At 40.7% G+C, this 23,727-nt stretch overlaps 1 protein-coding gene across 2 annotated transcripts in view; it reads right to left on the bottom strand.

Moving 5' to 3' along the window:
- TRIQK (triple QxxK/R motif containing) overlaps positions 1 to 23,107 on the bottom strand; it is a 79,632-nt gene extending 56,525 nt beyond the window's left edge. Inside the window, exons 1-2 of one of the 2 annotated variants that reach the window (XM_073330588.1) lie at positions 22,530 to 23,107; positions 1,798 to 1,878 (exon numbers count right to left, since the gene is read on the bottom strand). In XM_073330588.1, the coding sequence (XP_073186689.1) occupies positions 1,798 to 1,858 (61 nt within the window). In that variant the 5' untranslated portion in view covers positions 1,859 to 1,878; positions 22,530 to 23,107. The remainder of the gene's footprint in view (positions 1 to 1,797; positions 1,879 to 22,529) is intronic. The other variant, XM_073330587.1, reaches the window with a different exon arrangement.
- Positions 23,108 to 23,727: the final 620 nt, after the last annotated feature.

The following is a 23,727-nucleotide window of genomic DNA, read 5'->3' as shown; positions in this document are numbered from 1 at the left end:
ATAAGGCCATTTACTTAAATGACTAACTATGGATAAAATGTACTTAACGTTAGGCAACCACTTTTGAAAATGTGGGTCTGTCTCTTATTATATAATATTTCAGAAGTAGAGAATTTTTAAGAGTGGATACAAATGGTAAGCACCTAAATTCATATTTAGGGAACCAGTTATATGGGGGGGGAGGTGTAATCTGCATATTTTCTACCTCTACATAGGAAATGAGTCATAACAAAAGAAAGTTAAGGGAAAATATTATATTTACTGTTTTTATTTTAAAGTGTTCAGTAATTATTGATTGAATTTGGTAATATCATATAAAGTCTTACACCACCCAATATATATTAAAAAATAGCTCTGGACCACCACATTTAACTTTAAATTTGCCAGGCATATATATTCATATAGAGATGGAATAAGACAAAGCTTCATCTGTTAAGGAGTATCATCTAACTATTTCTTTTTAATATTTTACTGACATCTGCAAGCATAAAATATGTTTGTGATGTGTTTGGGCCCTTTGGGGCGTCATCTGATGTGGTGGGATGCCACTGAGTCACCCATTCTGCCAACCTGGGTTCCCTTAACCTGGCCTTGCTGGGTTAGGCTCACAAGCCTCTTCCAGCTGACCACACAGGCAGGACCACACCCAGCTGCACAGAGAGACAGAGATCAGCTCTGGAAAGATTCAGCCTTAGGGGCTTGCCCCAACACTCTGATGCCCACTCCTTTTAAGGGGTACATACCCAAAGGTTTTATGAAATTTGCCCCCTCCCTCAATGTGGACGGAGATATGCACAACTTCTTGCCCCCCCACCCCCGCAGTTAGAAATTACATAAACTGGGTTATATTATAAAGAATAAATAAGTTTAACTATAAAAGGTGAATTTTAAGTGAATATAAGATATAAACAGACAGAACAAAGCAGATTACTGACCAAATAAAGCAAAATAGGCAAGCTAAGCTCAATATATTAAAAAAACAGGTTACCAAATGTAAATTCTCACTCTAAATGTTGTTATTTTAGGCAGGTTGCAAAGTTTCTGTGGTTCAGAGTTCAGAGTTATATTCCTTTTCAGACTGGACCCCTGCCTCAGTCTGGATTCCCCCTCCACGCCTTCACTTCAGGTGGCTTTAGCAGTCTTTCTTCTTGGGCAGACAGACCATGGAGAGGAGACAATACCTTCCTCCTCACCCTTAAATAGGATTTACATATGGCGGGAATCCTTTGTTTCCCAAACTTGACCCCCCCTTTCCCTTCCAGTGGAAAGTTACAAGAAGTCCTAGGTAATGTTTAGTATCAGGTGACAAGACCACCTGACTCTGTAGTATCACAGCGTCCAGGAGTCAGTGGCAGTATGGAGTGTCTGCAAGAAGGCCAAGCCTTTTTATAGTCCATTGTCCTCGTTGATGGGTCATCAACTCTGGCTGGCTTTTCCACGGTTGTACCTGAAGTGCTAGCAGTGGGCATCAACCAACATGGCATAGTTGAAATACAGATACATAGTCAATATTCCTAATTTCAGATACAGACATACAAATTGGATAATCACATCCATTAAATTATAGCCTTTCCAATGATATCTTACAAAACCATCTTGCATAAAGTACATCTCAGTTATGTCATATTCATATCACAAGCATATTTTCATAAAGAATATGGAGTGAAACATCACAATGTTGTTTTCTTTTAAAATCATGCATTTTTTCTTCTGTCTAAAGTCTTTGCTGAATGAGCTGGCCCTTAACACTGTATACAGGATGCATCCCAAAAGGAGACATTAATCTGTATTTCTTACCTATTTGTTTCCTGTATTGCTCAACAGGAGTTCTTGTGGCAGAGGCATCCTTTCTACCCATCCTTTTTGAGTCCAAAACCACTAAGTAAGGAAGGGGGGGAAAAAATCACATATTTTAAAATAATGAATTATCTAAACAAACCAATGAATTTTATGCATATCACAGAAAGTCTTTAATGAGTAAAATAGTTATCTAAATTCCATACAAAAGGAATAAATCTATACATGGTAGAAATGGTTACTAACCCTTCTGTACCTGTTTTTCTTTGAGATGTGTTGCACACGTCCACTCTGCTGTATGTGTATGTGTACCCCACCCCAATGCACAGTTGTCAGAATTTTCCCCTTAGCAGTACCCATTGGGGCAGCACGATCACCCTCTGCTGCTTCGTGCAGGCATAAAGCGCGGAGCCACCACTGACCCCCCTCAGCTTCTTCCTATCAGAAAGACTCCAATGGAGAGGGGAAGAAGGGCAGGTCGTGGAATGGACATGTGCTACACATCTTGAAGAACAACAGTTATGGAAAAGTTAGTAATCATTTCTTCTTCTTCAAGTGATATCACAGATGACTCAAAAGCAATCCAATCTGGTGGTGGCTCAGAGCCTATTTGAACAGAGACTGCAGGACAACTTGTCCAAACTTAGCAATGTCTCTAGACTATCAAGACATAGCACAGTGAGAGGCAAACATATGCCATGATGACCAGGTTGTCACTTTGCAAATGTCTAATATGGGAACATGGGCCAGACAGGCCGCAGAAGCTATTTGGGATCTAGTCAACTGACCCAAAACTCTATCCAGAAGCTTCACATTCACCATCTGGTAACATACATAGATATCCAAAATGTGATCCTTTGGGTAGATACAGGACAGACCTTCATTCTGTCCACACATGCTGTGAACGGTTGTGTCAAAGATCCAAAAGGTTTAGTCCATTCTAGATTTAAAAAAAAACTAAAGCTTTTCTAATATTTAGAGTATGAAGCCTCTCCTCACCTTTATAATCATGAGGCTTTGGAAAGAAGGTTGGTAAGAAGACTGCTTGGTTAATCTGAAAACTAGAAACCACCCTGAGAAGAAACCTTGGGTGGAGACGAATGCAAACTTTGTCTATATAGAAAATTGTATATGGAGGACCTAATACCAATGCCCTCAATTCCCCCAGCTGACATAATAGCCACTAAAAATGCCACCTTTATAGAAAGGTGCAACAGGGAGCAGGTCGCTAGAGGTTCAAAGGGGGTGACCCATCAGTTTTTCTAAGACTAGATTCAAGCTCCGTGGGGGAACAGGATTTTGCACCTGTGAAAACAGTCTATCCAGGCCCTTTAAAAATCTTACAGACATAAGGCTGAAAAAAGAGAATGGTTTTCAACAAGTGGGTGGAAGGTTAAGATAGCCACTAAATGCACTCTGATTGAACTAATCGCCAATGTTTAGTGTTTTAGGAACAGAAGATTGTTTCTGTTCAGCACATACAGGACTAAGACCAGGGAAGTTCTCTTCACTCTGACCCAGACAGAGAACTTCTTCCATTTAGCCAAATAAGTACTCCTAGTTGATGGTTTTCTACTATTTAGCAGCACTTCCTGAACAACCCTAGAACATGACTTTTCTGCAGACATTAGCCACAAAGCCTCCGAGTCATCAGGAGAAGGATCTGCAGATTGGGATGGAGGAGGTGACCCTGATTCTGTGAAATCAAGTTCATGTATAGTAGGAATGACAATGGGGGACTGATAGGTTTACTAGCTCCAAAAACCAGTGCTGACAGGGCCATCCCTCAGCATAAGATGAGCCTTGTTCTGCTTAACTTTGCACAGAACTTTGGGCAGGAGAGGAATGGGAAGAAAAGCATACAGGAGCTCATCTGACCACGGCAGTAGAACACATCAGTCAACAAACCTGGACTGTAGCCCACTGTGGAGCAAAACTGGTGTCTTTTGGTGTCTTTTGTTGCAAACTGATCCACTTGGGGAGTTCCCCAGAGCTGGAAAATGGACCTTGCTACATCTGAGTGAAGAGGCCATTTGCAGTGGTTGATGAACAGCCTGCTTAGGCAATCTGCCAATGTACTGTGGATCCCTGGAAGGTAAGCTGCTTTCAGGATTATGAAATTGGCAATGCAGAAGGCCCACAGTAGAACTGCTAAAATGACACAGCAGTGAAGACCAGGCTCCTCTTGGTTTTGTTTTTTTTATAAAACATGGCCACTGTATCATTGGTCATAACCAACAAACCCCTTCCTTTGATTTGTGGAAGAAATGCCATGCAAGCTAACCAGATAGCTTGCAACTCCCTGACATTTATATGCAGACTGAGATCTTGGGAAGACCAGAGATCTTGTGACTGTAGCAGACCCAAATGAGTCCCACCCCTCCTCAACTAGTAAGCTGGTCCGAGGCATCCATGACTAAGATGAGAGATTGTTGAGGCCAGGCAAAGGGAACTCCCTTGAAAACGTTAGCAAGACCTATCCACCAATCTAGGGAGGATAAGACTCAATTTGGAATGTGAACTATCATGTCCATGATGCTTCCTCAATGAAATACACTTTGCACATCCAGCCCCATAGCTCTCTCAAACGTAGCTTCAACAAAACTGTTTTTTGAACCTGAGACAGGATGGACTTCTTCATGTTCATCAGCAAGCCAAGCTCATCTAACATGGGCCGAAAAATGTCTCGCTTTATAAATCAACATGGCTTTATGAGAGGTCCCTGAAAAGGGACAGGGAAGGTATTACTGCGCTTCCACCATGTTAAAAACCTACCAATCTGTTGTGAAGGGGGTGCTGCCGAGATCATTTGCTGCTTTCCCCTTGATGGTACCATTTTGAACAGAACACTAACTGCTGCATCCCATGTTCCCAGATGGTGCAGAGGTGAAGGAATGAGTGTTGGTACCTTGGGCACCACGCAACGCTCTTGTACAGTCATTCAAAGAAGAACAACGAAATACTGGAACTAATCATCTGTATTACAAACACTATAAGATGAATTCTAAAAGTACACTTTTTCTATAATTTGGTTTATTAATATTATAGAACTCATTAGTTTGAACAACAAAATAAACGTAGTTTAAGAATTTGAAACAAAACAAGCTGCCATCCAATATGAACCTTGGTATAGTTGAAATCACTTTTAGTATAACTATTTTTCTTTGATAAATCACTGACTGAACTTAAAGTCTGCTATTATTCAGATTTCTACTATGCCCATCCCCACAGAATCTGGGTGCCCAAGAATATGAGCTAGTAAGAGAGAACGCAATGTGCGGGCTCATACAGATATAGGGCCAGACTGTGCTTGTGAGATCCACATGAAGAGGCCTCCCATGCACTTACCTCCCCCATCCAAAGTAGAAGGGGGAGTCTGCTTGCCTTCACAGCAGCAGTGCCCCATTCTCCTGCCACCCAGGGAAGCCTGTCCATAGTTCTAGACATCGCCAAGTGAGGAAAGGGTAGATAGTAGGTGGAGCCACTTTGATTGTCCTCCAACCTCACCTAGCAGCAAAACCAGAGGAGAATAAATACTGTCAGAGCCTGTATTAACTTTCCTCTATTTCTTATATTAACCCTCCTTGCTCTTAAAGGGGAGTCTCAAGAACAGTAACTGGGGAGCCTCGACAGTGCCATGCTGTCAGAGAGCCACAGGGCAGCACCAGGGGACGCAGAGCTGCTGCAGAAATGCAGGGACTCCACATGGATGGCCCCCTATCCCAGGATGATACCCAAGATCCATGCACATGTTTGGGGATCAGCAAGAAGTGTGGGTCTGACTCATTTTCTTCCACTGTAGGGAATAAACAGATGAATTCAGAGAAAATTCTGAAAAGGGAACGGCATAGATTTTACTGGATTGCAGCTCAGTCCAGAACTGAGGTACCTTAGTCCTCACACTTGCTATTCCAATTCCAGGTTTCTCTTGACCAGAGATGACAAATTAGATTATATTATACATGTGTAGTAATTGGGATTGTACAAATGGGGACTACAAATTTACAACCTAACTCAGGTCTCCAGAGTCTAAATCCACTATCTCTCTATTAACATTATTTTTAAAACCTTCAGAGTAATACATCAAAACGTACAGATGTTCTAAAATTAAAACAGCAAGGATGAAATTCACCCATCACCTTCCAAAATCTAACTAATCAACCTTTTGTATAGAGAACTCCAAATAGACTAGAGCAGTTTGGAATCTACCTCACAACTTGCAGGCAGGCTAGGGACCTGCACACAGTCCCTCTGAGGCTGCTATTCCCACTAATAATCACAGCTTCTTCACACTTTGGTATCACTTTTCTCTACTAGATCCACACAATCATGGTTCCAATAACCAAACACACCAGCTGAGTGTTATATAAGAGGTACTAAGATGCTGTATACAGCTGCTCCCTCTGTATGTTTCTCTCCCCGCCAAGTAACAACACCTGGTTTACCTGGTGCAGTGGGATGCTGGAAATGGATTAATTTTACCCTCTATTCCAATCACCAAAATCTGGCTTTAAATCCATGTGCAAAAAATACATATTAAACCACCAAGACAAGTTTGTCAAATGAGCTATTGTCAATGGCATAACTGTTTTCAAGCCAGGTTCAAAGCACAGTACCAGGAATTATCCCCAGGGCTTATTCATGCATCAAACAATGTAGCAGTTATTTTCACTGTTTGTCCATTTGATCATTTAGGGCCCAATTCTGCTTTTTGCTGACAGTACTGGCCAGAAATCAGCACCCATTATATCAGTGCAAATACACAGTAACTCCATTAACATTAATGGAAGATTTTCATACACTAAGTACATTTAACTCAGTAAATAACCCACATTTAGGTATCTATAGCATATACTAAGCTGAATGAAACTAAAGAAAAAGGATTGCATTTGGTTTTTTTCAGTCCCTCGCCCCCATTGCCCATAAAATCATAACCCAGCTGGGAAGAATGGCAACTGATTCCTACATAATGCTTACACCATGGTAACGGTAATGGAAAATAAAGTTAATATTTCAACTAATAAAGTAGATAATACAAAATTTTATACAGCAAAATCTAGTTTTTTGCTTATTTTATTCCACTGTTAGAAACAACGTTTGACTTGCCTTTTGCACTTTCAATAGCCTAGGAATGTTTTGTAACAAAATGTTAGCTGTGAAAGATGCTTGCAGTTTTAGTACTGTACTGCCAATAAAATACAAGAGTGCAGAAAAATTATTTCCCATTAGTTAAAATATATATTTGGCCTACTTAATATGAGCCACAGAGACATTCCTGTTCATCTGTGTGGTTCAAACTGTCACTGACTCAGGCATCTAGAACCTCTAAAATGCTGTGACTTTTCTTTGTTCTTCAAAGCCATGCAGTAATCATCATTCATTTCTACTGCTTTGATGGTTAGATAGCAAACTCCCGAGAAATCCATAGAGACATTAGCACATACAGCCGCAATGTCTAATAAGACAGCTATTTGCATAAAAGATCAGCCACAATTTAAAATGTGTTATGATAAACGTGGAAGGGGAATAACAGATCTATATTAGCATGTACGAAACCAAGATTGTTTTCACAATTTAATTCCTTGGGAGCTGTGGCTCATCACCTTCCCTTGTAAAGAATTCTGCATTCCCTGAGGAAGTAGCTTGCTATGAGCCAGAGTTAAGCTAAAATATGGATTAATAAGAGATAATATTTATTATTTATGAATCTTGCTGCAGGAATGGTTTCAAACGTAACCATCAGATCAGATTTCTAAAAAGAAAAGATCTGGAACCTTTCTGACTCATGAAATACTTTGAAGCGAAATTGTCACCCCTGTTTAAAACAGAAATTTTTCACACATAAATATATCTACTATTTCCCAAAATAATTCACACCATTTAACAAAGTATGGGCTCAGTCCTGCTTTCACTGTACTCAATAGCAAAATTTCATTAATGTCAGTTGGTGCAGGATCGAGCCCCCTTTCTTGTGTTTTTTTATTTAACCTGAATTCTACACAATCATAAAGTGCTGTACAAACTCTAAACTCTGTGCAGGTTCCTGGAATTTTAATGACTATATACCATTTAAAAACCATCTAAAGGAGTTTGCCACTGTTCTTTTAGATATTGCTAAAAAAACTTAAGGAATAGTTTCAGGTCATTAGAAATCAATGTGAGCTTTCTCCCAGCTCTCAGCTTCTACAAAAATGCTTTTTAAAAAAAAATCATGTACAAGTGATTTGAATGATATTTTGTTTTTTAGTTTGTTTTCAGGTTTTTAAAGGGGAATTTTTTCTTTGATCTTTTTTTCCCTTCTCTTTCCTTGCACCACAAGAGGAGTTCTTTATCTTTTTCTCTCCTGTTCTATCACATCTTGTTCACTATCCGAGATGAAGAAGTTGCCGATATCACACTCCATTGTCAATAATATATTTCTGATTTTGACAATTAATGAGAGCTATAGACAAAGAACTGTTTGAATGTCCATTCAAGATCTGACTATGAGAGAATTTAACTCACTACTGTTGAAATTCACTTCTGTTTTACTGTTCATGGGAATTTCAAAGAATATTATTCTGGCCATCTAAGGGATCATACAGTCCCTTTCATTAATGGAATAGAAACATATTGTGAATGACTAAAAAAAATTAATAAAAAATAAATATAGGGACTATAAAGCACATGGCACTGTGCTTTGTACATTTATGATGCTATATAAATGATTAATAACAATAATAAAATCTTAAGTAGGTTCCACTGTACATACCAAGAGCTGCATGAATGCAAAATTCCATGAAAATGAGACTTGGTGTTGAATAATGTGTTTTGATTCTTCAACTATAAAAGTTTTTTAAATATTAGTATATAGTATTTTTGAACATTAAATATAATTAAAGTTTGGAATGTAATTATTAATTTGACAGAAGAGAAATTAAGAATTTGTGACTGAAAGGACTCCCTGCAGAATGCTAATGTTATGGGCCAAATTTTCAGACACTAGCATCTAAGTCTAATTTACACATGCATCAATATGGATATACTCATAATGAGTACCAAATATCTATACATGTAGCTATCCATCTGCATGTACTACAAATGGATGCCACAAACAGGCAAACACACTTTTTTTATTTATGCAATGTAGGCCTATGTTTTCAAACTATAAAGGCAGCTGAGTCTTAACTCAGTCTATAACTCCGAGTTTGATTTAAAAATCTATAGAAGTCAATAGAAAGAGTTCCACTGACTTCAATGGACTTTAAATAGGTCTTTTGTCAATAAGTTGCATAGTCAGTTGAATAAACACAGTTTTTTAATAGAGTTAAATTAGCCAAAGGAGGGAGACCATAATCATCCATAAGTGCAGTGGGAAAACATTGCTAGTGACAAAAAAATCTAATACATTAAATAAGGACAACAGAACGAAGTGCTAAAACAAACCTCATGGCCAACTAGAAGTCACAGCTGCCGTCACTATGGTGCATGATAACTCAGAACTTCCTGGCAGCAACAGAACTAGAACTCATATCCTATTGCTTTCAGACAGACACCTACCACTTTAGGCAAAGGAGAAACTCTATTATCTGTTAGTAATATTGTGCCTATGGCACACAATAGAGCAATTCTGATTTTACCTAATAGGAATGGCAAAAATACACAGCACCCTAACTCAATGTTCTATATTCCTTAGTTCATTTCAAAATCCACAACAAATGAAAAACAAATTAAGTATCTTCTTCAAAAAGAGTTTAAAATATTTTATTAGACACCGAATACTAAAGATAAGGATTAAAAATATAACGATTGATTTTGATCATGTGAGAAAAAATATTATTTTAATTAAAATACAATTCTGATAGGATTTAAATCAAGATGTTCACATCAGTCAAATTTGATAAAAAAGGGGACATCTGTACAAAAATAAATGGCTTGTTTCCACTCTCACTCAAGTCGTTGCTCCAGGGGGAATTCTGCGCCACTGTGCTTATTCAGAATTCATGTCCCCCACAGAAAAATTACTGCTGATGGAGAAGGAAAGGAAAACTGCAAGAGCAGTCACATGACCCTCCCCAGCCACACAGGCACATCCTTTCATGCACCTGGAGCAGCCAGCAGAGAGATAAATCACCGTGGAAAGAGGGGCTGGGGATGCCCCAGCTGGTAGCTCTTACCCGGGCTCAGTTGCTAGTCACAGCTGGGATGGGAGTGGGGAAGGACAGGACTTCCTCATCCCCTGCAAGGAGCAGCCAGGGCCAGGTCAGACTCACTCCCAGAAATCTCCCCCAGCTACAGGAAGCTCTGCACACACACACCCTGCCGCTTCCTGCCCACATCGCTCCTCAGCCGCAGGGGGAGGGGTCACTGCACAGGGAACTGCTCCCCCGTCTGCCCAACCCCTGTGCATCTGGACCCTCCCCAGACCCACTGGCCAAGCCCCAACAACCTGCATGCAGCCCCCCACCCCACCTACCTGCTTCCCCCTGCATTCGGACCCCTGCCTCTCCACTCAGATAATCCCCCGCTGAGCCCTCGCAATTGAACCCCCAACTGGATGAGTCCCACCCCCCTGATGAGCCTCCCACACCTGGACCCTCACCCCACCGAGCCCCAACCAGCTGCACCTAGACCTCCACTCCATCAAGGCCCACTCTCCCAACACCCAAACCCTCCCTGCCAAGACCCATCCTCCCACACCTACACCTTCCCCCACCACTGGGCCCCAACAACCTTCACCTGGATCCCCCTGCAGAATCCCACCTGGATCCCCCTGCATTCCTCCTGAACCCAGAACCCCCACAGAGCCCCTGTGCATCCATTTAATAGCACCTGGGAGCTGCAACCCACAACAAGGCCTCATTAAGCTTTGGTTTTTCTGGAATCATAGAATATCAGGGTTGGAAGGGACCTCAGGAGGTCATCTAGTCCAACCCCCTGCTCAAAAGCAGGACCAATCCCCAATTAAATCATCCCAGCCAGGGCTTTGTCAAGCCTGACCTTAAAAACTTCTAAGGAAAGAGATTCTACCACCTCCCTAGGCAACGCATTCCAGTGTTTCACCACCCTCCTAGTGAAAAAGTTTTTCCTAATATCCAACCTAAATCTCCCCCACTGCAACTTGAGACCATTACTCCTTGTCCTGTCCTCTTCCACCACTGAGAATAGTCTAGAACCATCCTCTCTGGAACTACCTCTCAGGTAGTTGAAAGCAGCTATCAAATCCCCCCTCATTCTTCTCTTCTGCAGACTAAACAATCCCAGTTCCCTCAGCCTCTCCTCATAAGTCATGTGTTCCAGACCCCTAATCATTTGGAATATGGAATAATATGGAATTTACATATATTTTGATGTAAAGATGGACTTTCATCTGAACAAAATTTTAAGATTCAAGACTGTGAAAATATTAATGCCTTCACTAGAAAATATAACCCATTTTTAGGTGTGGGGAAATAGCTACTCATGGAGGAAGTCCATGTAGAAAGGACATATGTGTTTCATGAGTAACAGTATATTATATATCATATCTATCTACCTATTCATATGTGTGTGTGCGTGTGTGTGTATATGATGTTTTATTAATGTATTGATTGTAGCATATTAAAATGCCTTTTTCATAGTAATTCTTTAATATATCCAATAAAAATATGTTACTTACATGGCATTGGCATATAAGTAGTCATAGACTTTGGTTCCATGTGGAAGAGGGGAAGTCTACCTGGGTTTCTGTATCTCTTCTCACAAAGCCCCACAAAACATATGGACTCTGCAATCACACAAAGGAGGATTCTACCCCATCTCATTTATATGCATAAACATTTGAATTTGAGCTTACACGAAAAAAGTTCCAGTGCTTGTTATTGTCAGACACATACCCCAGATCCAGCAAAGAACTTCAACATGTGTTTAATTTAAGCATGTCAGTAGTCCCGCTGGAGTTAGTAGCATTACCCAAGTTAAGTATGTATCTAAATGCTTTGCTGCATGTGGGCCTAAGTCTGATATAATAGAGAAAGCAACAGCAACATTTTTTCTCTTACTGGGCTCTCAGTATATGGTCTGCTGGGGCTCTCAGTACAAGCTGTCCTATATCTTAAAAATTCAGACTTCTGTTCAATGTAATATACTATATTCACTTAAAAATACTGAATGTCTGCAATCAAAAAAGAGTCTCTACCCTTCTGACACTAAAAGAAGAAAACCCTCTCAGGTAAACATACTGCAGAGGGTTTTAATGCCTCCCATTGTGTGGCAGTTAGCCTTGTCGATGTACAAACTACAAACAAAACACTGTTTTTATACCTGCTCTAGAGGGGCAATTATCTATTTGAATACAGATCAGAAGCATCTCTCAGAACTGGAAGATGGAAAGAATGCCAATGAATGAAGACAACATGGCTAACATATTAATATTACTCATTTTCAAGATCTTTATTTTAAATTTACCTTAAATTCTATAGTTTTCCATTAAAATATATAAAATCAGATAATATTATATATGGTTTTCATCATCACACAACACAAAAATGAAGAACTGGTGGGGGGTTCTCTCTGAAAGAAAAATTATATGATATATATGAGTACATGTGATATTTAATGCTAACTTTTTTTTAAATAATGTGACCTATTATATACGGTATTTGATATATATAAGTAGCATTAAAAGCAAACACAGAAGCTGTACCATGTTGATTGTGATTTGAGGGTAGATAAGGAGAGCAAAGGCATTTGTCACTCTTATACAACATGAAAATAAAGCATGCACCTTTTACTGTGCAAGTTAAAAGCTTATTGAGTCAAGAGGAATGACTAGAATCAATTATTTCTTCTGCCTCAGTGATTCAAGATATCAACAGCAAACAGTCTGCAGTATGGTTGAATATAGGCACTTTCATTCCCTCTTTGATCCTTCACATCCACGCCTTCATCTTTCATTTCCTTTGATGAACTAGGGAATCATTTAAATTAAAACTACCATGCTATAGGGTCGTACACCTCAAATTTCAAAATTAACTACATTCTTCTGAGCACTCTAGTTATAATAACTTAAGATTTTACAATTCATGTATTTAATAGAGAATTATGTTGTTTCACTGGTATCTCACTCCATGGTATCAAAAATGTTATTTTGCTCTGCTCAAGTATTAACTAAGGGGCAGCACAACTCTCCCTACTCTGCTAAAAACCAAGGATAACCCTGTCTTCTCCCTTTCCCCAGCTTAGGGAAGTGCACCACATTTCCCCTCTCCCTCCCAATTTTTCCCACGCTGGGGTCCCAACAGGTCAAAGTTTAGTTTGCTTGGGTGCAAACTTTAAAATGTTTGGATTTAAGTGTAAGCTTCATTCTGAATTTCCTGCATTTAGAATGTTTGATTTGGGGATAGTTACAATTTCCCTTTAACAAACTGATCCTGAATTACTGGTACGTATTCTCAATCTTAACTTCATTTTAAGATAGCGATTGTCCGGGATAGTGGAAGGAGAAGTGAGAATCTCAGTAACTGGACCTTCCCACCCTGGCAGCCCACCATAAATTGGAGGCTGGGAGACCTGGAGAAAATACCAAAATAAATAAGGCCACTGCTCAAAAGCTAGAAGTCAGACAAATTTGTTTCTTTGGCGAATCCTATCACCACAGTATGATGCAATGTCAAATCACCACCAAGGTCATAATGATCAATAAAACTGGTGACCAACCTTTCCTATTTTGATATTCTTTAACCACTGTCTCACTTTGTACCTAGAAAAAAAACGGGTAAAGGCTGAAAGCAAGTTACAAATGACAGAAGCAAATAATATTTCAATACACATGGAGATAACTGTAACACTTCAGCAAAACTGAATTATTAGTTCCATTCTGAAAACTAGTCTTTGAAAGGATTTAAAAGGTAACCTTTCCAGCCTATGTTCAGAATGAATATTTTTCCCCTCTCTTTGAAACTACCACAACTCAATAAATATTAAATAAACTGATTTATGAATGAAAAAAAGTTTCATGCTCCTTTGTTGCGCCTCATGTTGTATTTGTTATTCAGGAAAGTGAATTAGCTTATACAAATATTTTAGTCAGAGTAAAAGAAATAATAAATGCACAAATAGTTTTAATTTGGATTTAAAAAAAAAAACTGATTAAAAACACCATAACCTGTTAGGGTATGTCAAAACAGCAACTAGGCAGAGTCCACCTCGCAGGATCCCAGAGCTCAGGCTCCAGCCCAAACCCGGAAGTCTACTCAGCAATGAAACAACCCAAGCCCCAAGAGCTCGAGTAGGCTGGCACAGGCCAGCCACAAGTGTCTAGCTTCTGTGTAGACATACCCTTAATGTTCTCAAATGGAGATCAGAAGACAAAATGAACATACATATCCTAATCCAACATTCTTCTGTAAATTTTTCTTTAATTTTGGCTATGAGAAACGAAGATGTAATTCTACTGGATTCTCCTCCCAGATGTAAAATTAAAACGTTCAGCTGATCTTAGGTCCTCCACTCAAAGCTCCAGTCATAATCCCAGAATAATTCAATTAAAGTTACATATCAAAATTGGACCAAATCCTTTGCATGGACCAATGGTCCACTGAAGATACAAATGCTGGTAACTAGCAGAAAAAGTAGCAACCTGCTTACTTTATAACAACAAAAGCCCTGGCCTCACTTTAGTGCTGCATGTTTTCACTATTTTGTGCTGCACAATTTCAACCGCATTTGCTCAAAACCAACAGTAGCAAAAGGTGGCATTCTGAAGGCTTTTTGCTTATATCCTGCATTGCAGCTGTGCATGCACTTACTATCGGCCTATTGGTCTAGACATTGCTAAACTTTACCATTGTTAGTTTGAACTGTCATGCTTGGTATTTCTGATATTTTTGAATAGGTCAAAAAGTGGGAGGTGCAGCATAGGAGTCACCTATCTTAGCTGTACACCCTCTGGGGACTGCCTCGTGCCATGGATCAGAGAGACAGGACTTCAAAGTTTTCGAGATGTAGCTAGGAAAATTTTAGCTAAATTTGGTATAACATGACTATCTCCTAACTGGATTAAGGTCTGTCTAACTCTGTTTTTAAAACCATGACCATGTATTACCTTCCCCGTTATATATATACAACTTCCACCAACATTTCAGTCAATGCTATAATAATTAAAATATATTAGAATACTCTGTAGGCATAATAGCTGGGATCATGACTAGGGTCCTACCAAATTCACAGTACATTTTGGTCAATTTCACGGTCATGGATTTAAAAAATCATAAATTTCATGATTTCAGCTATTTAAACCTGAAATGTCACATTGTTGTAATTGTAGGAATCCTGACCCAAAAAGGAATTGTGGCGTGGTCACAAGGTTATTATAGGCGGGGGTTGCGCTACTGCTACTCTTACTTTTGCGCTGCCGCTGGCGGCTGTGCTGCCTTCAGAGCTGGGCAGCTGGAGAGCAGCGGCTGCTGGCAGAACTGCCGCCAGCAGCAGTGCAGAAGTAAGGACGGCATGGTATGGTATTGCTACCCTTACTTCTGTGCTGCTGATGGCAGGGCGCTGCCTTCAGAGCTTGGCACCTGGCCAACAGCTGCCCCTCTCTGGCTGCCCAGCTCTGAAGGCAGCACAGAATGGTGGCAATGCTGTGACCCCCCCTAAAATAAGCTTGCAACCCCCCTGCAACTCCCTTTTTGGTCAGGACTCTCAATTTGAGAAACACTGTTTTCCTCTGTGAAATCTGTATAGTATAGGGTAAAAGCACACAAAATACCAGATTTCACAGGGGGAGACCAGATTTCACCATCTGTGATGCATTTTTCATGGCCGTGAAATTGGTAGGACCCTAGTCACAACCCAATACGCAGTTCTGTATTTGATTTCTGGACCTCAGACCAGTTAGCAATGGGAAAGTTGGGACATTTGTGAAAGCGAAACCTTCAGTCTCTACGATGCGAGCATTTAATGAGGTGCTACAGGGACAGGAAGATCTTTTCAGAAGCCATAGCCCAAAATAAAATAGTCCACTTTAACATCCTGGGTGCACTTCTCTAAACATTAGAAGTTAGCTCACACCCTTGGCTGGCGACAAAAGGAGAACATGTGCTTCAATATTACCATAAGGTTTTATGAGAGGGGGAAAAATACAGTGTCCAAAATATAGCCTTACAGTTTCTACATACAACAAAGAATACCAGGGTATTCAATAATATAAATCTAGGCCAGCTTGCATCAGAGCAAATAAATGAACAGATAAAATACAATACCAATATGAGAAATCTAACAAAGGCTACTCTCTTCCTAGTACTATCATTTTGTTCCACCACTACTACACCCTATGTCCTATTACCCTGTAAGCAGGCTTGAAGAGCAGAGAAGAGCTATATCAATTTTGTGTAGGAGTTTAATTACAGTTGTTTCCATTTTATTGCAGGATTATGAGTGTGTAATGCTACCCCTCCACACACAGAAACACACACCCCTTTGCTGAGACCTTAGCTTTACTACTCTGATGGGCTTTCATACAGGCTGTGTTAATTAAAATTGATACAGTAACTCCTCACTTAACGTTGTAGTTAAGTTCCTGAAAAATGTGACTTTAAGCGAAATGATGTTAAGCGAATCCAATTTCCCCAGAAGAATTAATGTAAATGGGGGGGTTAGGTTCCAGGGAAATTTGTTTTTTGCCAGACAAAAGGCATTATATACATTTTAAACAAGCAATTTAATACAGGTACTCTACTATAGTTGGGAGGTGTCCCCACCTTACCCCACACAGGCATAGCCTACTGGCACTGCAGGCAATGAAGCAGCCAAGGAGACTGAAGGTGCCGTAGGCTAGCAGAAGCACCTTGCGCAGCAGTAGCGGCAGCTTCCCAAGCACAGGCACCAACTTTGCCAGGGGCTGGAGGTCTCAAACATCGGCCCGCCCACTCCGCAACTTCCCCCAAGCTCCGACCCTTAACCCGCTTCCTCTCCTCCCCGCTCCACCTCCTCCCCCTTTAGGAGGAGGGGAGGAAAATCACTAGTCAGGTGCTCAGGGAGTGGCTGAAGAGGTAAGATGCAAATGTTAGTCTAATTTTTTTGAAAAACTGTGAAGCAAAGTAGTGAGCTCATTTGTACCAGTATGTCAATACAAAGAATGTTCTTCTAGCTACCAACTATTTCATGGCAGTGATGGTGTCTGAGCTTTTGACAACAGACCGATAGATTTGCTGCAGACTGTGGATGCACTGAGCTCTTTCCTGTAGGAGTACAGAAACATACTGTTCCTTAGCCTTGAAAATTACTTAGGGAAATGGTGCAAATTCTATAAAGTCCTTCTATGGTCAAGACATAGAATTTAACAGTCTGTACAATACACATTTTCTGTGTACAGTAAGTGGCAGAATGCAAGTGCTCTGAATTCTTGACTATTATTTTGTTCTGCATATATGGTTATGTTTTAGTACTCTACCCACATTTACATCATAATTTCCATGGATATATATAAACTCAGAGAAAGACAAACAGTTTCTCTTTACATGTAGAACTGGAAGAATTCATCCAACAGCTTTGCTTTGTAAATCATTTCAGGTCTATTCTATTAAAGCCATAAAGGATATTAGCAAGTGCACTGGGACCTTTTGTACGAAATTATTATGCTTTGTTACTTTAAGAGGCTACTAATATTATTTAATCTCATGGAATACTTAAAAAAAGCAACTTCCAATTTAAATTAAATTTTCATCTTTAACTAATGGCTACACGCTGATTTTCCAGATATTCCTATACCTATCTGGCCTAGTGGTTTTCTGCATTGCTTTCGTAATTAGATATCAAATCATCTTGTCCTATCTTTCTCAATAAATAGGTGACAAGTAAGTTAATTACAGTAGTCAGAGGGTGCAGTGTTCACTCTTCCCTCTGAAAATTACAGAAAGATCTGTTTATAATGTTCATAATAGTTACATTTGAATAGTATACGCAAAAAACCCCATATGAATACAACATTAAAACTGGGGGGCCTGATCCTCAAGATGGTGAAAATCTGAGTAGCTCTGTTGAAGTCACACCAATTCACACCAGCCAAGGATCTGACTCTCAGATTTTAATCAAACAGAAGATGGAGAGTGCACATACACATTATAGCAGCAACTTCCATTACACATTCACAAACAATGTAAGGAGACCTGCTATGCATGCGCCTCTACAGCATTAGAAAGAAATCACCAGCCTGGCAGCCTTCTCATCCGGTTCAACTGGGAACCACATGAACAGGCATAACAAGTTCATGGGGTAGAATATGGACATGCCAAGACCCTCAGGCCCCCTCCCAAGAGCAGCAACTGAAGGCAGAGACAGCAAATCAGGGCCTTACAGCCAGCAAATTCTAAGCCTACCCTCCCAGAAGAGGCTTCACAGTTCACTGACTTTGTAATTCTCTCTACTCTGAATCTTGAGAGGTCTATTTTTCCCCTCAATTGCCATAGGCTCTTGACACCCTCTTCATTTCACCCCCTCTTAACTATGAAAACCTCCATCTGCCCAACCTTACTCTCCCTGGTTATTATGTGTGTTACCCTCCTTCTCCTTCCCCTCACCCACTTCTTTTCCCATTCTATCTCCCTCTCTTTACTCACTCCCTGATTATGCCTCCCTCTTCTCTTCCCCACTTCAGTCCAACCGCAGCACCACAACCAAAACCCACTCTCTAGAAGGCAGGTCCTCACTTGGTGTAACTCAGTATAGTTGAATAACTAGTCAAAATTCACATTTCCTAATTTTGTGAGTGCTTGACTTTACAACCTTAACGTTCTTTTAATGCAGCCTTTTGGATGTAATTTCCTAAGTTTTTAAAGAAGCAAATTTCAAAAACAGAAATTCTATCAGGTAGCATCATATTCATACACACATGGGTCATCAGCAGGGCTGGAACTTTTAGATCCAGTACACACCTCTAACTCTTGAGACAGCGTAACGGACAGGAGTAGTAAATTGTCAGTCTCTATGTAGACCAGCCACTAGGGGGAATGAGAGACACACTTTGCCAGTGGGGTTCAAAGCATGGAGGCATTAGAGATTCTCATCACAACAGATATAAGATTTTTTTTAACATGGGCAAAGCAGCATATTTTCCTCTAATTTTGTTCTCAGAAATGGCTCAACCTTATGTTGAAGTCTTACAAAAAAAAAATAATAATCTGCCTGAAGTAGACATCACACATGAAAAATTTCAGTCCAAACAGGTAAAGTTTAGCAAAGTTATAAGCAACTGAAAACAGGGTTTTGCCAATGGAAAGAGTCAGGCAACCTTAATGACAGGTGGCAGTAGCAATTCAACCTATAATGAATTTAATGTTAAAGTTGAGATTTCAAAAGTCAGAAAATTAAATATGCCTGTTGGGCATACTGGGCATATGATTTCCAATTTCTGTCATACATATCGCAAGAAAGAAACAATGCTGTTTTCTAAGTAGGTACCATTGTTACATACTCACCTCTCAGAGTAGAGCTGCACTTTAAGGTGAGATTTGAACAGAGCTGTAGATATGTAGTATACTGAACACAGAAATGCAGCGGCCGTTTAAAAACAAACAGCATTTAAAACAGGAAGTGAAGAATAACAAAATCACTTGAAATTGTAGTGGAGACAGAGTGAAGTCAATGGGACTAATCAATACAGGAAGTTAACTATGAGAAGCAATTATCATGGGCCCAGTTATCTTTTTTTCCTTATTTATACCAAATAGCACAACCCAAGAGAAAATGATGATTGAAACTTGGAAATATTTTACACTTTCCATCTGATCAGTATTCCCACTATATTAAAAATTGAACTAACAGAGCAATGTTTGTATAATTCAGAATGTAAAAGGTTTTTTTTAAATAGATTCGAATGGAATTACACCAGGATTTTGCCCATTAGTTAGAAGACACTAACCCACAGACAGCACTCCCTACAGCAGATAACAAATTGGCCTATATGAATAACAATGTCTTCCTTGTTTAAGATATTGTCCTTTCTGGTCTACCTTATGGACCTCCTCTTCCCACTGCCATTCTCTATATTTATCTAGCATCCACCTTTAATCTGTCCCTTCTCTCAAACTTTTCACTTCTGGTGCAAGAACTTTCTCTGATGTAGCTTCTGCCATCTGGAACAATCTTACTGTATCTATTCAATTTGCCAGCTCTTCATCTATTTTCTAATTTAATGTTATCACTTCTTTTCCGACTATGCGTCCTTATTCCTCTTTACCTCTTTTGTTGGACTTAGACACTGCATGGTGATGAATTAATAATACTATCACTGTTCTATGTTTGAGATTGCAAGCACAATACAGCAGGGATCACGTCTTCTTTGTTTTGTATAGCACCAAGCACAGTTTTGACACTCAAATAAATAATAATTTATTCACATACTGTTCTGCATTTAGCTCTGCAAAGTTTCCTGGGATATATAAGCTATGCAAAATAAAGTTGCATAGTACAACTGGAATAGATGGTTAGCAAGGTAAAAACAAGCAAAATAATACTAAAGTTGATTGCTAAACCTATTGCTTAAGGAAATCCAGAAGAAATGTAAAACAAAGAAATTAGCATCCTCCATTTTAAGAACGCCTGGGGTAAATGTTTAGTCAATCCTCTGAATTATAGTGGTAGGGCTACATGCAGCTAGTGTAACAAAAGCACCTGGGGTGCCATGACATTTTCTCATGACCTGCAAACATAATTCAAACTGAAAGAGTAAAAATGTATCTCTAATCATAGGCAGTTGCAGACAATTTTAGGATACTAAGGCTGCATTCATGTGTGTCCTTCCTAAGAAAACACATGCTAGGGCTTTTTCTTCTTCTTTCAGCCTTTGCCACAGACCACCTAGGTTTGTCATTACATGAAACAAAGTTCCTTTATGAATGGCAAATGACATTTAATTTCATTCCTTAGACTGGGTTTCTGTCTCATCTTCAGTATTAGAAAAATAACTACTCACTCATTCACATGTCAAAGAATATTTCAACACCAAAACTGCATATTAAAGAGCAATAACATGAACTGTGTTTCTTCATCTTCTCTACCAACATTTCCATGCTGTTTATACAGTTAGTGCACAATACTGCAATGATATATGAGATCATCAGTATGGTGATGTGAAAATAGTTTCAGTGTCTGTGATTGATAAAGTGTGGAGGTATTAAAACATTAAAAAAGTTAATCTTTGTAATAATCTCCTGAAAAGTTTTTTATATTAATTTAAAGCATTGATCATTTTAATATTTAATCATTGCAGACTTCATTTGAAATTAAGGTATCCATAGCACTAAAAAGCACTTTTCATTTTAAAAAATGATCGGTCGTGTATCCTTCATATAATTCTCTTCATTTTTTTTTACTTAGTAAAAATAGGGAACCAGTTAGCAAATGAAACATTATTTATAAGAGAATACCCAAAACATTTTCGACAGGGATTGTGCCAGAACATATACATTTCTGTAGTTTCACAGCAGAAAACACAATCTTGTTTCTCAGAAGTACATATGTACTATGGTGTATGTATGTTGGTTTTTGTTGTTGTGTTGGTTACTGGAGGATTTTGGGGGGGCAAGGGAAGTAGAGATAGCCAGCGTGGGTGAGACCTACACTATTTGCACACCACTTTCTTTATATGACTCATTCAGATATTTTATCTGTGATAGAATAGGGAACCAGGGCTGTCCACTATGGTACTCGCCATTATAATCAGACTTTCCCTAGAAATACTCTTTGAAACATTCACCATCCTAACTTCAAGGAAAGTTCATAAAGGCACTGCAAGATATCCTATTATAAAAAGCGTATTCTCTGTAATTAGGAACTTCTGTTGCATAGTAAAATATTTTTGAGTGGTTAATATGAAAAGATATCCCAGACAAACAACCAAAAAACTTCCTAATTCCTTTTCTGGGGAAGAGGGAAGATTTTAACCACAATTCAGTGTAAACTTGCGGGGTGAGGGGTGTCAACAATTACTTTGGATCAACAATTACTTTGATTCACTCTTTCTCCTCCATATCACAAAGCTAACGATCTGGCATGTTGTGCTTGAGAAGCTCCAGAATGAAAGACCGAAGAGCTTCAGTTCAGAATATAAATAATTTGTCAGAGGAGTATTTGGGAATTTGCATGATGCATGCCCCAATCCTAGCTCAAGTTAATGTTATTAGTCCCTTATTTTCAATAAGCACTAAACTCACTCAGGATTTTGTATAAAGATATATATCTGGCTTCAAATTACAATTTGCCACCATCAGTTTTGCAACCAGAGCTGTGGAGCAGCTAAAAAACAATAAATTAAATGTGATAAATGAATTCATGATTTGACACCTGGGCTGCTCCTATCACAAGCAGTTCATGGATAGTAAGTAGTATTTAATATTGAACTCCATGAAAATAAACAAACTTACTTTCACTGGGAGATATATTACCAGGTTCAGTAGTATTCTCCATTTAAATAAAAACAATCTGACTCAAAGCACTATATCCTTAAAGCACTTTAAATTTTTGAAGTTTTCTGTTTTCAGCAACGAAATAGTCATTTAAGACTATTTAAAGTCCAATTTTGAGTGGCCTTGTTTCGACTGAGCAGGCTCACATTAATAAATCAAAATGCTAAGAGAATTCACTATTTGGTAAGGAACAAGGATAGAGGGGAACAATGGCCATTTCCCAGAAATGCAGAATAACTCCCAGCAGAATGATCAGTTGCCACAGCGAGCCTTGTTCTTCATCTTCCTTGTGTTCATGTTTAAAATACTGACCTGGGGCGGTGTTATATCTCTGAGAGCTCCACGTAGGCACAAACCACGTCCTCCTAGGAGGGTAAATTGGGCTGATTCGAGATCAAACGCAATCATGCCAACCCCAGCGTCTGCCAAGGAGCGTCTTTGGGGAACAAACCCCTCCTGCCCCGTAGGGCCTAGCACGCTTTGGGGAAGTGAAGTGACTCCTCAAAGGGGCTCGTTGGCAGAGAGGCAGCTAATTCGTTGTAAGCATCAGCCACTGCTGCAGCCCTCAAAGGCCCCCGTCGCCAGCTCCAGAGCCCGGCGGGGAGGAGCCGGGACCAGAAGGGACGGCTCCGCACAGGGCACTGCCCACACCTGCTGCCTCCAGCGCTGAGCCGCCCTGCCTGCCACGGCCGGAGGGAGTTACGGTGAAGGCGGGGTGCGAGTGTACAGGGACAGGCCGCGGGGCTAGGGTGACACAAGTGCAGGCTGTGGGCTCGCTGCACCCCCGAGGCAGCCTAGCCCCGATCCGTTCCGGGCACTCCACGCACCACCCCCTAACTGGCACCATTTCGCCCAGGGCCTCTCCCGCCCGCAACCAAAATGGCCGCCCCGAGCAGAGAGCCGGGGAACGTCACTTCGCCTAGATTGGCAGCGCACCTGGACCAATCGCGGCAAAGAGAGTTCTGCTCGACCAATGAAGAGAAGGCAAAGGTGGAAGAGGGCGGGCCACCGAGGACGCGGGCCACGCCCGTGCGATGATCCGCTAACGGCGGCCGCACGCGCTGGTCCGAGACCGCCGGGTGAGGCGACAGCCCTGGGGGAAGCGCAGTGACAAGGGCTGCGGCTGGGCCGGAGCGCCCTAACAACGTCAGCAGCGGCTCGGTACCTCCTGGGCTGAGCGGGCAAGCTCCGCCTCCTCCTGCCGTCGCTGGGCGGACTTCTCGGGCCAGGGCCTCCCGCGCCGCCCCCACCCAGCCACTGGAACAGCCTCCCCCTGCCGCCGCGGGCGAGCCCAGCCGCCCCACCCCGGCCTGCGAGGGCAGCCTGGCGGTGGCGGGCTCCAGCGTCCGCGGCCCAGCCGCAGAGCTAGGCGGGAGCTGCGGGCTTCTGGGTCCCGTTGGGGAACCCAGCCCCCCTGTCCGGCCTCTCGGGGCCCTGCCGTTGGACACGCGCCTCCAGGGCAGGAGCGGGCTCCCCACCAAGGGAGCAGCACCTGCGCTCGCACGCTTGG

The sequence above is a fragment of the Lepidochelys kempii genome, chromosome 2 (assembly GCF_965140265.1).
Source record: "Lepidochelys kempii isolate rLepKem1 chromosome 2, rLepKem1.hap2, whole genome shotgun sequence".
NCBI classification, from domain to species: Eukaryota; Metazoa; Chordata; order Testudines; family Cheloniidae; genus Lepidochelys; species Lepidochelys kempii.
Note: the sequence above shows the minus strand (reverse complement) of the source record. Positions and strands in the feature narration are given on the sequence as shown.